The 15,307-nt window shown below is 59.9% G+C and overlaps 1 protein-coding gene across 15 annotated transcripts in view; it reads left to right on the top strand.

The window, feature by feature from the left end:
• Positions 1-6,523: 6,523 nt before the first annotated feature.
• CAMK2B (calcium/calmodulin dependent protein kinase II beta) overlaps positions 6,524-15,307 on the top strand; it is a 145,205-nt gene continuing 136,421 nt past the window's right edge. For all 15 annotated transcript variants that reach the window (XM_054017957.1, XM_054017949.1, XM_054017956.1 and 12 more), the window contains exon 1: positions 6,524-6,623. In XM_054017957.1, coding sequence (XP_053873932.1) covers positions 6,559-6,623 — 65 coding nt within the window. In that variant the 5' untranslated portion in view covers positions 6,524-6,558. The remainder of the gene's footprint in view (positions 6,624-15,307) is intronic.

Here is a 15,307-nt window from a genome sequence, read left to right as displayed (position 1 = left end):
CCTATTTTAACGATACCAACACAGGCGAGCCAGTCTGGTGCCAGCTATCAATTTTTCAGAGTTCAATGGAGACCTAGGGGCCTTGGCATGAGTTGGCACCTGGTCCCCCTTTTTGACATGAGCAGTTAGCCAAAATATGGGGCCCTGTGAGTTGCCTCCATTAGGAGGAGCTGCTCATGCTGAAGATGGGTATCCTTGACACCATTGTTTATTTACAAAGTCCTGTTTCCCTGAACAAAGCAATAGCCAACAGGAGGCCATTTAATAAATAAAGTTACCCTATCTCCTAGAACTGGAAGGGACCTTGGAAGGTCATCAAGTCCAGTCCAGCCCCCTGCCTCCACTAGCAGGACCAAGTACTGATTTTACCCCAGATCCCTAAGTGGCCCCCTTGAGGATTGAACTCACAACCCTGGGTTTAGCAGGCCAATGCTCAAACCACTGAGCTATCCCTCCCCCTAAAGAGGATTGGATCAGCTGCAAATGTTGTCTTTGGTGGGAGACCTAAGGTGCAATTTCTTTACTCCCAGCCCCTTTCTAGCCTCCACTCTGCCCAAAAGCTCTCTCTTTCTCAGAGCCACACACCACAGCAGATCTCTGTGCTATGGCCTCTTGGGCAAGTGGGCTACTGCCGGTTACCACGCCAGGGTGATCGGCGCCACTAGGGAGACGACAGTGATGTCCTTACAGAGTGGAAGGCTGGGTGAGAAAGCGAGTCCAACACACGAACTAAATCCAGGCGCCCGTCCCCGCATCTGCCTCCTTGTCCACTTGATTGTAGCTCCTGGAGCAGGCTCCCCTGGCTACTCTCTGGCTTGGCCAGCGTGGCTGCAGCCATGCCCTGGCCTGGTTTCTTCCCCAGGTTGTGACTTGGGGGGCAGCGGTGCAGACAGTGGCTCCTGTGGGGAAGAGTGCCCAGCTTGGCATCTGGAGGATGGTCTACAAGGCCTGGGCTCCCTAGATACAGAGGCCATCCATTAGCTCCAGAACCTGGCCATGGAGTTTGGACCTCTGCACGGGCCACGCTCCCAGAGCTGCTGTGCCTGCTGCTTGCTTGTTGCTTTCTCCCCTCTCCCCTTTCTGGTCTTTTTCTGCCTCTCTTTCCCAGACCCAGAAACCCTCATAAAGTTAGAGCCAGGGAACCCCCTCATCGGTACTGAGCCCCTGCACCTCTGGGCCTGGCAGTTCTTAGCGCCGGCACCCCGGCTTGCCATATCAGTTATGAACGTCCAAAAATTGCTCAAGCCCCGACCCCTCTTTCATTCTGTATTAAGCATGGCCCCGCCGCCCACCTGTGCCTTTCTTTTGGGCAGGACACGTGCCTGGGTTTGCTCGGAGGCCCCCGTAGGCCCCGATCCTCAAAGGTATTTAGATTCGTGAGGAGCCGGGCCCTATTATTTCAGCCGCAGGGCTCCATTAAGGATCTTAGCGGCGACTTACAACCCTCTTCAATGTAGCACAGTCGTGGGCCAACCCACAACAGGCTGCCCTTCAGCACAAGTGGTCACGGGAACAGCATAAGCTGCGTCCGTCCCCCCCCTCGCTAGAGTGCATGTGCTGGCAAAGATCAATGCAAACGAAATGAAAGATTACTAGGTGTGCTGGGGTAGCCGCACCCCATTGTGCCAGGCACTGTCCCTGCCCCACACCGCTGACAGGCTAAGTAGGAAGTTGCACTGTGAGTTTATAAGGCCGATCGCTATATAGGGCAGCCTAGCTGGCTAATTGCAGCCTAGGCATGTTTCTGAAGATGCAGCCCAGCGGTGGTAGGAGCAGATGCAACGGACACATGCAGGGGAGAGACCGGTAGCCGGCGTACTGATGGGCACGAGCGATCGGGGGAGCCCTGAGCCGAATGCGACTGTCATGCGTTCTGTTCTCTGGGCTCGCTCTGAATAGGGTCTGATGATGCAGCAGCCGGCGAAGACCGTGAGTTCTAAGCTCCCCTCCACGTGCTCCTGTTTGTTTCTGTGCCCGCCGCATTCCCGGCTCCCGAGCAAGGCCTCGTGCTCCAGGAAACGACCCTTTTCCCCAATAAACGCGCTGAGAGGACACACAAGGGCATTCCTGGTAGAACTGGGATTAGAATCCAGGTCGCTCATACGACGCACCTGAGTTTCAGCCACACTGCTGCTTAGAGTGAATGTGCCAGATCTATGTACGGGTGACTGTTGGGCTAACCACTAGACATCACTCCCCTCCCAGGGCCCAGAACAGAACCCAGGAATCCTGCTTCCCGCCTTCCTCCTGCTGTCTAGCAAACAGCTGCATCACGCCCTCTAGTGGCTGGTCCCTACAGAGGACAATTTAGGCCCTGTCTGTCCGAGAGGGTTGCAAGGCTTTAACTTGCACCTGTTTAGAGAAGTGACCGGCTTTGAGTTCGTTTAAATCAATTCCCAAGTGACTTACGCTGAACTGAAATACACCTGAATCCAGACACATTTAGAGTCTGCACGGCCTTTGGCGCCGGTTTAAGGAAAACGGGTTTCAATCCTAGTTTTAGTGAAACTAGGACAGCATTTGAATGTACTCAAAGCTTCCTTTAGCTCCAGTGGGAGAAGCTGTGCTAGGGATCAACCAGGCTCCGGACAGACCAACTGCTGATTCCTGGCTGCACGGGCTAGCGTTTCTATTTTACCCGGGGAGTTGGCTTCTAAGCAGCTTGGTAGTTAATTGACACAATGAGAAACCATCTTTAGCACCAGGTTTGGGAGTTAAAAACCATTAGAACCTGTCAGTGACAGTGTCACATGCAACAAAACACAGGTGTCCTGTGTGTCAGTCGCTTATTATTAATAATCATATTTATTACTGGAGTGCCCAGGGACCAGCTGCGATCAGGGCTCCATTCTGCCAGGTGCCTTCACAGAGCAGAGCACACAGTCCCTGTCCCCCACACTTCCAAGGAGGAAGAACGGCTCAGTTTTTAGAGCACATGGGAACCCAGTGGTCACGTCCTGCTCCGTCACGGACTTCCGGTGCCCTTGAGCAAGTCACAGAATCATAGAATATCAGGGTTGGAAGGGACCCCAGGAGGTCATCTAGTCCAAACCCCTGCTCAAAGCAGGACCAATCCCCAACTAAATCATCCCAGCCAGGGCTTTGTCAAGCCGGGCCTTAAAACCCTAATTCAAAAAGTCATTTAGCCTCCCTGTACCTCAGTTTCCCATTTTACAGATACTAATGCTTCCCTACTTCCCAGGGGGCGCTGGGAGGAGTAACAGATCTAGTGATGGAAAGGGCTATAAAAGAAATAGACATTTATTATTAATCCACGAGGCAGGACAGATGCAGGGTAGACAGACACGCTCGTTGAGTGGCTTCTGTCACGCAGTGGCCAGCTTGAAGGGTGAGATGTACAAGCCGCATCGATGGGAATTGTTTGGCCAAAAAACTCCTGGTGCAAACAGCATCTCCCATGTCTGGCACCTAGCTGAAGGCACACGGGCTCCTGGAAAGAAGGCAGCCCGGCCCCCATCCTCAAAGGTGCTTAGGAGCCTGGTTCCCCCGGAAATACCTGTGACGATGCAGGCCCCTGTGTGCCGAGTGGCGAGGCTGCTGTGTAGCGATGGGGAACACATCCCGGAAGCGTTCAGGGCATCCCTCCACGCAGAGCCGGTAAGGCTCCCTCGCTTTGGGCCGTGCCTCTCATCTCAGTTCCTTTGTATTCCGTTGTGATCGCTGCCGTGTTTCTTAAAGCCCCAGCTCCTGGAGTCAGGTGATTGTGTGAGACTCTCCACTTTAATTTTTAAAAAAGGCAAGCGTCTCTCTCCTAGTTGTGGAGAAGAGATTGCAAAGGTGACCCCGCCAGGCTCTGTGCCCAGGAACCCATTCGAAAGACCCTCTAATGTTGTCATTTAAAATCTCCTGTTTTTTAAGCTGATCTCATGGTTCTGGGGAGGGCTGACTCCTGGTTTTAAAGCCTGGATTGGTGTAACCGTGGACAGGGGTGCCAGAGATGAAGAAGCTGCTACACCCTGCTCATGAGGCGGTGCACCAGCTGGTGGGTGACCCCCCCATCCCCAGGGCTACATGGTTCATCAGATTTGTGGCTGTGGGACTCTGGGCTCCATCTCAACAAGCACGATTTCCCCCTGGAGTTTCCTGCTGGGCTAATTCTGCATCCTTCATTTCCAGTTGCACGTTCTGCCCCGGCTCCATCTCCTGCTCCAGATGATGCTGGCAGGATGCCCCTTACGCAGCATCACTCTCACAGGAGGGACCCTGCGCTGGGTTCTCTGTAGACACTGCTGCTCTCCAGCTATGCTGGCCCGGCCTTGGAAACCAGTTCACCGCACGGGGGTTCTCCCTGACCGGGACAGCCAGCTTGGCCGAGTCAGGACGTGTCAAGTCAGGAGAGGCTGCTGTGGTGCTGCGCAGTGTTGTGATCAGCCCAGGCGCCCTGATGGAGCCAGAGCTGGGTCTCGTTAGCAGAGCTTTTTCTCCTTCCCTTGATCGTGGACACGGAAATTTCCTAGGTCTAAAGCCAGCAGCGTTCCCTTGAGCCCTGTCACAGAAGCTATAACAGGAATCTGCCTTCACACCCTATGGAGTGTGAACGCTCCTCCCCACCCCCACTAGCACCATACACATCCTGCTGTTACCGATTAGCAATGATGTCCATGCTGAATGGGGGCGGATGATGGACAGAGCACTGGACCGGAACTTAAGAGACCTGGAATCTCCTCCCAGCCCTGCCACTCCCCTGTCAGTGACCTTGGGCAAGTCAATCCCCTCCCGCGCCATCTCTGTGCCTCAGTTTCCCCATCTATAAAATGAGAATAAGGATACTGACCTTCTTGGTAAAGTGCTGGGAGATCTGCCTATAAGAGCGATGTGGGATTAGTTCAGATTTCTAGCAACCAAAATGATAGTTGTCTATGGGTCAGGGACCAGCCCGACTGCTGTGCTCTCTACCCAGGGCAGATTGTTGGCTCTAACCCGGTTCATTGTGGTGGCCATGAGGATGCCTCTGCCCCTTTCGCAACTAGGATGGTGCAAACCCCCGGCCAGAGCCCGGGAACAACTGGGACTACGAGGCCTGGTCACGCAGGGCTAGTTAGCGCATACACCTGGGGCCCACGGGCGGAAGTGTGATCACACCTGTGCCCTTGCTGAGCAGCCCTGAAGAGTGAATGATTCCCAAACCAATCTCGGGGGATAACTCAGCTGGAGCTGGTGCGGGCGAAGGGGTTCTTCTCCATGCTTATTACGGTAGGATCTGAGTACCTCCCAGTCACACTCGAGGACACATCTGTGGGGGTGTTTGCTTCAGCCTCTCCCCAGGGGGGAGAGGGATGTGGCAGGGGGAGTGGCTTGTTTGGGTCGGATTGTTTGTTTTATTTAAATGTGCCTCTTGCTGTGTATGTCTGTTGGAGGAGGCAAGGTCAAGGAATGCACCTGGCACTTGGAGCAGAAGTGGGGGCCTCTGGGCATGGGGGGGGACTCTGGGGTGGGTGTCTAGGAGTGGGGGGCTCTGGGTGGGTCTGGCAGCGCTGCTTGGATTGGTGGTGAGGGGGGAGTTTGCCACACAGGCAGGGACCAGGCCCTGGGGCAGCCCTGTCTCGGGCACTGACCTTGCTGTGTAGAGGGTCCATCACCCGGAGTTCCACCGTGACCAGGTGAACCCCCCCTGTAAGGGCCTATGAGAACCTGGATGATGGTCCTGAAATATCCTTACAGCTGTGCAGCCCCCGGCTCCATCGCTCCCTGGCTCTAGGTGCAATAGGCTGGCATGTGGGGGTGCAGGGTGATGGGCCCACCTCTCTCAGACTGGGCAGTGGTGCTATATTGTGCTTTAATGGCCCTTTATCGCCCAGCCCCATGACCTCTGGATCCAGGGGCAAGGGACTGATGCGGAAGGGAGGGGCCCTGTCCCAGGGCAGAACCAAGGTGCCCACTCCTTAGTAAAGGTCTTGGCCCTGGACAGACCCTGGCCTGTATTTTTGCCTGGCTGGCCACAATAAGAAACAGAGACCGGTCAAGCAAAAACCAGACCACATTCACCATCTCCCCCCACGCTCCCCTCCCAGTGGAGCCCAGGTTCCAAACACCAAGGGGTCTGTGTCCCTCTCCGTCTCCGGGAGGGGCCCTGGCTCCGTGGGGTGGGAGTGGGGAGGGGCTAGAAATTGTGGGGTCTGGGGACCCTGGGGCTTTTTTGGGGGGGTACACTGGTGGGCTGGTTCTAAGGGGGGGATCTCTGTGAATGGGGAGGCTCCTTGGCTTCTGGTTGGGGGGCCCCTAATGATGTGGGGCTGGCACTCCCCCCTCCACTGGGGGTATTGTGGGGTGCCCCGAGGGCCCCTGGGGGGGCCTGACACCACCCCATGCCCTGGGTGCGGGGGGTCGCTGGGCTGGCCGTTCCCCTCCCCGGGCTGCGGGGGTCCCCGGGCGGCTGGCCCTTGCTCCTCCGCCGGGGTGGGGGGACTCGCCGCTCGCAGGGAGTCTCGGAGCGCAGCGGGCTGGGTGGCTCCTGCCCCCGCCCCTGCCAGCCCCTCCCTCCCCCGCTGCCAGGCGGAGCCGGAGCCCAGCTCATTGCGGAGCGAAGCGGCAGCCGCGATGGCAACCACCGTGACCTGCACCCGCTTCACCGACGAGTACCAGCTGTACGAGGAAATTGGCAAGTAAGGAGCCGCGTCTGGAGCCAGCGGCGCGCCTGGGGCCGGGGCGTCCGAGGGGGGCTGCGCCCCTCGGGGGTGGGGGAAGCTGGGGGTCATTCCCCTCCCCCGTTACAGGGCCTGGTGGGAGGAGCCGGGGGTGCTGCCCCCCCCCGGCATGGGTGCGGGGCAGGGGGTGCGCTCTCCATTGCGCCCTGGGCGCACGGGCCGGGGGGGGCTGCCCCCGGCGCGCCTGGGGCCTGCGCCCCTCGGGGGTGGGGGGAGCTGGGGAGGGTCATTCCCCTCCCCCGTTACAGGGCCTGGTGGGAGGAGCCGGGGGTGCTGTCCCCCCCCGGAACGGGTGCGGGGCAGAGGGTGCGCTCTCCATTGCGCCGTGGGCGCATGGGCCGGGGGGGAAGCCCCGCGGGGGTGGCTGGAAGGTGGCTGCTGGCTCTGGGGTGTCACCGTGCTGGGGGTTCCCTAGTGTGTGTGTGTGTGGGGGGGAGCCTGGCCCAGGCTGCTCTGGTTGCCAGCTGCCCCCCTCCCCCGGGGGGGCGTCCTACTACTTGCCATGTGCCGGGGCTGGGCTCGCCCGGCCGCGAGTGGCAGCGGGGGCTGGGGGCTCGCTTGCCGGCCGGAGCTCGCAGCCATGACGCATGTTGCAGGAGGAATGGGAACCATCTGGAGAATGGCACTAGCCCTTCAGCGGGTCCCTTGTGCCAGAAACCCTAGACCCCCCCGCCCCCGGCTCCCCTGCGGCGCTGGGTCCTCCCCGCCCCCCCTCCGGCTCGGGCTCGCCGCGTATTTATAGGCTCCTGCAGCCGCGCCGGTATTTTTAGGCAGCCGGTTCTGCGGGGCTCACCCAGCCCCCTCGCCCCCACTGCAGTGGTTTGTCTGCCTGGCCCGGCGCAGCCCCGGAGACCGGCCTTCGCCAGCCTGCTCCTCGGTCATGAGTTGCATTTAGAAGCGCCCCCCCCCCCCCCCAACACCACCGCTGATTTTTGGCTGGGAGGGGGCGCTCTTGGTGATGCCCCTGGGCTGGGGAAGACTCCACCCACCCTGGCACCCTGCCCCGGGCTGGCAGCAATCACCCCTCTTTGCATTCAGGGCCATGTGCTGGCGCTGGAGGAGGGGAGCTGGGAGAGGGGTCCCCACCCGGGGAAGATCAGTGCGCCAGGGCTCTGGAGTAGTGGTGCCACAGAGCGGGCTGGCCAGGGGGAGGAGCTACCCTGGCAGGTTGGTTCAGCGCCCCTTCCCCCCCCCCCCGGTGCCTACAGGTCACTAGCGCCCAGCTGGGGGCTGGCATAGCTGCCCCTCCAGTGAGTAGGGGCTGGGGCTGCCATGTGTTCCCTGCTGGGGTCTGCCCTTGTGCTACTGGGAGAGTGCGCGATGTGGCACCCTGCCATCTGCACGCCCACGCTGGGACCCGGCCTTGTGCCTGGGGGCTGGCGCTCAGTGCTGCCTACTGAGGGGGCTTTCCCCACCCCAGCTGCCCCCCAAGAAGTCCGGCTGGTGCGGAGCATCTCCCTCAGCATGCCAGTGGCGTACATTTCACACCCATGCTCCGTGGCTGTCAGAAGTCACTGGCCTTTTGGGGCATCTCCAGGCTGAGACCCCTTAAAGCGGCCCGGGTTTCGGAGAGCTGGTGCTTGGCAGTAGCCCAGACTCAGGACCTCTTGGGGTGTCTCAAGCTGAATTTGGGGGGCCCCAATTGAGCCTCCCCCCCAAACTGGGATAATCTTGGCCCTGCCATTTCGCAACCCCTGAAAATATTCCATTCCTTGCAAACTGCTCCATCTTTAATGCAAGTCTGGCCACCCCATAACGACCTGTCTCAACGCCCACCTGCATGCATCCCTTCCCAAAGGCCTGCAAACAAACATGGACTTTGCAGCGTGCCTGGAAGGTTTAAACATCCTACAATAATTCTCCTGCTGCCCCATCCCTCAGCCACTTGGCTGAGCTGTATGGATTTAGCTCTCACCGTCTTTCCTTATAACCCAGCTCGCAGCCGCCTGTGTTGTTTGGCTGGGAACCCCTGCCAGTTTTTCTACATCCGCTACTTGGACGGACAGCACTTTGGGGTGGGGACTCTTTTGGTTCCGTGTCTATCCAGCGCCTGGCACAACAGGGTCGGGCCGGGACTGGAGCCTCTAAGCGCTCTGAGAATGCTCATAGTAGTCAGGCGCCCAGAAACGAACACGACCGCTGGGCTTCCACGTTTCTGTGGAGACTCTTTTGGTTCCGTGTCTATCCAGCGCCTGGCACAACAGGGTCAGGCCAGGACTGGAGCCTCTAAGCGCTCTGAGAATGCTCATAGTAGTCGGGCGCCCAGAAACGAACACAAGATGCCAGGTGGGCTCTGCCCAGAGGTATAGAGAGAGATTGTCCCCTCCTTGCTACAGAGAGAGGGGCCGGTGGCTGGGTCATAGGGGGGACCGGAATTGGTGTCTGTGGAGTGATGCTCTGTGACCCAGGGCGAGTCACCCTGTCTCTGTGGGCCTTCATTCCCATGTGTTCACTGGGGATACCAGCTCAGCCCTTCCCTCCAGAGGTGGAGCGAGGAGGAGAAACAGGCTGAAGATTGTGGGGTGCTCAGAGACATAGTCATGGTGGTCCCAGGTGTTGAATGTGCCCTGGAAGGGTGCAGAACATGAGGCATCTGGGAGGGACAGCGCTGAGGGCACATGCTGGGAGTGTGTGTGTGTGTGTGGGGGGGTTCTTTGCCAGAGCTGTATAGAGAGGGACCCTCCCTTCCTGCTGCAGAACACGACCGCTGGGCTTCCACGTTTCTGTGGAGGCTCTTTGACAGGCATGAATTCGGCAGAGCGAGGAGGTGGCGTGAGCGCTGTAAAACAGAACGGGGCCTGCAGAAGGGCAGCAATGGGACTGACTTCCAGGGCCTTGGAAACAAAGGTCAGGAGCCCGCCCCCAGAGGAGCTGGACAGTGCTGTCCGAGGAGAGCCAGGCACTGCAGGGCTGTTCCAGAACTGGCTGGCGTGCTTGTCGGCGAGCCTTCCTCCGAGCCATCGGTGAGCTGCCGGGAAGACGCCTGACTACGCCCCCAGCTTCGGAACAGCCTCCTGGAGGAACCCCTTCGATGTGTCAGATCCCAAGGGGGGCTTGCTGTGCCTTTGGGGTAGGCCACGTGGCCTCGCAGCCACCGGAGACTGAGCCCCGGAGGCTCCCGCACTCCTGCTTCGCGCCACAAGCTCCTCCTGCCAGTCGCACGCCCGGCCTTTGCAGCGGGTGGGTTTGTTAGTCACCTGGAAGGCAGCGCAGGAAGTCCTGAGGTTGGCCTAGAGAAAGGAAGGTTAAAGTGTGCCCATCCGGGTCGGCCCAGAGCAGACCTGTAGTGAACTTCGTTTCTGGCGCGTACGTCTCTCTCCCCCTCAGTTTCCAGGTCAGCCAGCGCTTCCCCTGTTCATTCCACCTGCATTTATGTCCCTTAGTCTTCCCTGAGAGCAAATGTAACCCTTCTTCCTCCCACTCCTCACCGGGTAGCCATCTAATGTGTGGGGAAACTGAGGCATAAAAATACTACAGCAAATTCTCACTTTGGCACGCTTGGCATGTCCAGGCCTGAGGACTAAGCCCCCTGCAGGGACACAGCAGCTGCCCCACGGGTGCTGAAGTGAGGCTGCTCGTGGATCGTGGTGGAGCTCGGATACCAAGGTGATGGATGTGTTCGAAATAGCTAAGCAGATCAGCAGTGGCTGCCAGTCTGCTCGGAGCCCAGTGCGATGGGGGGGGTCTCTTCGTGAGCTGGGCCCAGCCTGCTTGGAGAGCTGACCCGGCTCCCTGCCCCTGGCTACGTGTGGCCTGCTCTTGATCCCCAGGTCTTTCTTGGTGAGGCTCCTATTTACCCATGCCGGGGGTGTCTCCGCTGAAGCATGCCCCCTGCTATCCTGTCCTTCGGGTGCACCGGGCTTTGATCACTTGGGGGACTAGGAGGGTCACTTTTGCACGAAGGCCCATTGGTGTGGAGGGGGCTGGCGGGTGGTGGCGGGGCTATTGGGCAGCACGTAGATCCCTGCCCCGAGGCAGCTCGGCCAATAAATAATAGCCAAGCTGGGCTGCGGGGTGTGCGACCGCGGGCCCTCCCACCGCTGCTGTGCAGAGCCCTGTGGAATAAACAGCGGGCGGCTTACAGGAACCATTCGGGAGAGGCTGGGGCTGCTGGCTGGGGCAGTCGCCTGGCTCCTGGGGTGCAGGCCCTGCCTGTCTGCCGCCCTGACGCACGCTTGGGGGCCTTGGGCTCGGAAAGGAACGTGGCCAAGGGAGTGAAAAGCAGCAGCTGGGCCGGCGAGGGGCGTTTATGGGCCCAGCACCTCTAAGAGTATGAAGCAACGAATGCCTGGCTCTGACGTCCCATTCTCCACTAGTGGGTTTCAAAGTGCTTCATAGGGGGGAAGACTGAGGCCCAGAGCAGGGAAGTGACTTACCCCGGGTCACCCAGCAGGCTGGTGGCAGAACCTGAACCCAGCTCTCCAGAGTCCCAGTTGAGTTGCTCTAGGCACTAGGCCACGCTGCCTGTCCTAGAGTAGAGAGGTCTCTGAGGGCTGCCCCCAGCTGCAGGGCCTTATGGCGATGTCTGACTCCTCACCCCAGCTACCGAGGCATGAGAGGGTCTCCTTCGCCAGGTCCGGGAGCTTGTCCATCCATGTGAAGGGAATCAAACTGAGTATTGGGAGGGGATGGTGGCGGACATACTGCAGCGAGCTGAGTGCCGCTGTCAAGGCCCATTCCAGTGCTCTGTCTGCTACCTTCGGGGCGAAGTCGAGTGGAACAACCAATGAATGATGCAGGCACAAGACGCAGGGGTCTAAAATAGAGCAGGTGCACCGATATTTACCCTTCATCATAATACAAGCACAAGGGGCCGGGGAGTGGGACCAAAAGGCAGCTGGCTGAAACCGGGAAAGACAATTATTGCATATTGGGTAATTAGCCGGTGGAACTCACCGCCGCAAGATCTGACCGAGGTCCGGAGCTCAGTGAGGTTCGCGAGAGGATTGGACAGTTAGCTGGACAGTGAAATAGACAGTTCTCAGTTACAGGCATTAGCAGCTAGGTATAAAAGAAGGGGGTCTCATCTAACACCCCAGCCTGGCCTCAGCGCAGGAACTAGTCTCTAGGGGGAATGTCCCCATGGGGAGGTTTTTCCAGAACTGGTGGCTACAGGCTACCAGTGTCTGAGACAGGAGTGGGGCCCCACGGCTGATCTGGCCTGGAAATGCCTCTGGGGTGCTGCCCTGACTAGCCCCAAACCCTCTGGTTGATCAAAGTGCCAGCCCTGGGCACTGACGCAACCCTGGCTAGGCCCTGGCACCTGTTTAGAAGCTCGCAGCCTCTCCCAGCTCAGGCTTCCCCTCCCTGCCCCAGCTCACCCTGCCATTTTTATCCTATCCCTGGGCTGTGGTGCCAGTCAGACCAGCTGGGAGGTGCCATCCTCCCTCTCATGCGGGGCTCTGCCAGCTCCGGAACAGATGGCTGCTCCAATCACCCTCCCTTTGCCACTGCCCATCCTCTCTCTGTGACTGCTCCCTGCCGGGACACCTGGCATCTCGCTGAACGGCAGCGGCTCTGGGCCCCTGCTAGCCACAGGCGGGTGCTCAGCTCTGGGAAGGGGTTTAACGCTCGGCCTTGATTGCGTTGCCCTGAGACGCTGGCAAGGCCCTGTCCTTCCCTTGCCCTCTTCCCCGTTCAGCTGAAGGCTTGTTAGCCGTTTGGATCGGAAGAAACAACAGCAGCAGCGGGGGTGTGAGCAGAAATGTACTCAGTGCCTGGCTGGGCAGCGCCTCCGGGGGATGACAACACTCTCATGGAGGGGGGGGTCTGCTGTTCTGTGGGGGGAGAAACTGGCCCTCGGGGGGCTCATCCAGCCCTGCAGTGTTGGGAAGCTGGGGTTATAGGCCACGCCGGGCCGGTGCTGTGCACCCTGGGCGGTGCGTCCTGGGGGAGGCCGTAGTCTGGGGTTAGGGCCGCGTGGATCGGGGCGTGAGTGTCTGCGCCCCTGGCTCTGTCAGCCCCAGGGAAGTTGGTGGTGGTTCTGCCTGCCAGGCTGTGGGGAACTGGGGAGTCCCAGCGAACGCAGAGTGGGGTTAGCGCCATCGAGAGGATTACAGCCGGGCCCCAGAGGGCTTGGAGCAAGGGCGGCGCATGGACGACATGGCCCGGCCCACGGTGGAGTGGTGCTGCCTGGTCGGGTTATGCCATGAGGGGACAAAGGCGATGGGCAGCACAGCAGTGCGGGATGAAGGCGGCAATGAGCAGTGATTGAAGGGGGAGCCCGGCCTCGGGTGAGGTTTGGAGAGGTTCTCGGGGCTGCAGAGGGCAGGAATTAGACACCGGGAAAACCCTCTGGCGCTTGCTGTTCTGCAGGACCAGGAGCAGGGTGGGGCCTGCGAGTTGGAGGCCCCCAGCCCCTTCCCCAGCAGAGCATCTGCGGGCAACACGTGGGGCAGAACAAACCGGACCCTGGGGGACCCCTGCCGGCCCTCTCTGCTGGCTCGGCCAGCCCGCTCCTTGCACCAACATCGCTGGCTGCTGCCCGGGATGGGGCATCTTGCTCTGTGAGGGAGCAGAGTGCGCGGGTCCCCTGCCCCTGACATGCCGGCTGCCAGGTGTGGAAATGGGAAAGCTGTCTGGCAAGCCAGGGCTTGGTGCAGAGGTAAACCAGTGCCGGGGCAGGATGTGAGCCTGTTCCATTCCATCACCGCCTCCCCCGGGGAATAGGCTTGTTTCTGGATGGAGGGGGAGGGCTGTCACTTGCTGCGGCTGCCCCTCTGTGCCCGCGAGCAATGCAGCTGGCTCTGGAGGCTGGTCAGGGCCCCCCTCATTCCACCCAGAGGAACTCCTCGCTCCTGCCATCCTGTGCCCCTGCCCAGTGCTTCCCCCGCCCCGCCTCCCGTCTTCCCGCCCACGCTCGCTTCCTCACCCCCTGCAGCAATCCTCAATCCGGGGCACCCAGCGTTTCCATGGCAACAGACTGCGCTGGCAAACACAGGCTCATAACAGCACCGTGTGCTGAGGCGGCTGCTGCTGCTCCGCACTGTTCCTGCCCTCGCTGGCTGGGTTTTCTAACGCAGCCAGCCCAGGGCACCATGCATGTCGCCGCAGGGTCGGGGCCCCAGATCCCCCGGCCACCTGAGAATCCAGGTGTTAGCAGTACAGAGACTATGACACACAGGGAGGCTCCTGAAGTAGCTGACTCTCTCCAGGAGGAGGCAGTGCCCCCCTGCCCCTGTTCATTGCCAGGATTGTCAGCCATAATCCTTCCCCGGCACTTTCCATCTGCAGGCTGGGCCTGCCTTAGTGTTAGCGCAGTGTCGTCGGCCTCTCGGAGCCTGCAGCGAGGTGGGTTTCATTACCCCCCCTTTACAGAGGGGCAGAGCAGGGACGCGGCACGGGTGAGGTCAGATCTACCCAGTGGCAGAGTTGGGGAAGAACCCAGGAGTCCCTGATGCCTCTGACCTGGGCAAGCGGGAGCTAAAGCACAGAGTTGGGAGCCAGGACTCCTGGGTTCTTCCCCAACTCTGTGCTTTAGCTCCTGCTTGCCCAGGTCAGAGGCATCAGGGACGCTGGACGGTTCCCTCTTCCTCCTGTTCTCGCCAGGGTGCCCGTGCTGGGGTCTCTGACCCACTGCTTGCTGCCCATCCCATTTTGCTGCTGTTGGTCCCAATGGGAGCCTCGCTGGCTGGGTTGGTTCTGAGCTCTCCCCAGGCACCATCCCAGCCCACCGAGAGCCGGGTGTGAGTGTCTCCCGGGGCTGGGTTCTCTGGGACAACTGGTGCCATCTTTGCAGCAGGTGGGGCCCGGGTGCCTGCGGGGCAGGGCTGTTAGAACGGCTGAAGGGGGTAGCAGGTCACCTGGCAGGCCCGGACCGTGTCCTGTTCAGGGGGCCTTTCCGAGCTGGTCTGGGCTTTTGGATTTCAGGAAGCAGATGTGCTGATGCTGGAGAACTGCTGGGGGACACCCCGAGCCTGCCTTGCTTGGGGAAGGTGCTCAGAGGGGTCATCCTGCATGGGCCTTGGGGGCAGGGGGACTTGCACAGAGCCACAGCCCCGTCGCTTTGGCCCCTTTCCCCCAGCCGAGCCTCCGCTTTGAACTCTGGTTGAAGGGATGGAGATGCCACATCTCCCCACTCCCCGACACCAGATCTCGGCCACAGGGCTGGTGGCCATCACGCTGACCTGTACTGTGCTCTCCCTTCTGTATGCACCTGTTGTCTCTTGTCTTGCTTGTCGGCTCTCCAGAGCGGGGAGCATCCCTCTGTTCTGAGTTTGTTCACCGCCTAGCACGATGCAGGCCCTGCTCTGTGACTGGCCAGTGTAGGTGCTCCTGTAATTCATGAGGCAGTAATGTGCCCTGGAGAATCGCTGTTCTCAGCATTGTTGCTTCTAGTTTATGGTTGGGGGGGGCTACCAGCTTTTGGGGGGGATTCCTTCTGTGACAAAGTGGGAATGTTCTTAATGTTTTCTCTGAGTGCTGTGTGGGTGCCTCAGTTTCCCCTATGCATTTCTTGAGTGTCTAGGGGTGTGTGATTGTTGCAGAGCCCTAGAGGGCCAGTGTGATGGTGTCTGCACAGAGAATGGCCGACGCCCTCTCTCCTGGCAACTGATGGCCTGGGCCCCTCCCCTGCAAAGGTGCCAACTGAAGGTGTTGGAGAACAAAGAGATCAGATGACCTCCTGGCCCGGGAAAGAGACA

Source organism: Malaclemys terrapin, chromosome 2 (genome assembly GCF_027887155.1).
Source record: "Malaclemys terrapin pileata isolate rMalTer1 chromosome 2, rMalTer1.hap1, whole genome shotgun sequence".
Taxonomy (NCBI): domain Eukaryota; kingdom Metazoa; phylum Chordata; order Testudines; family Emydidae; genus Malaclemys; species Malaclemys terrapin.
Note: the sequence above shows the minus strand (reverse complement) of the source record. Positions and strands in the feature narration are given on the sequence as shown.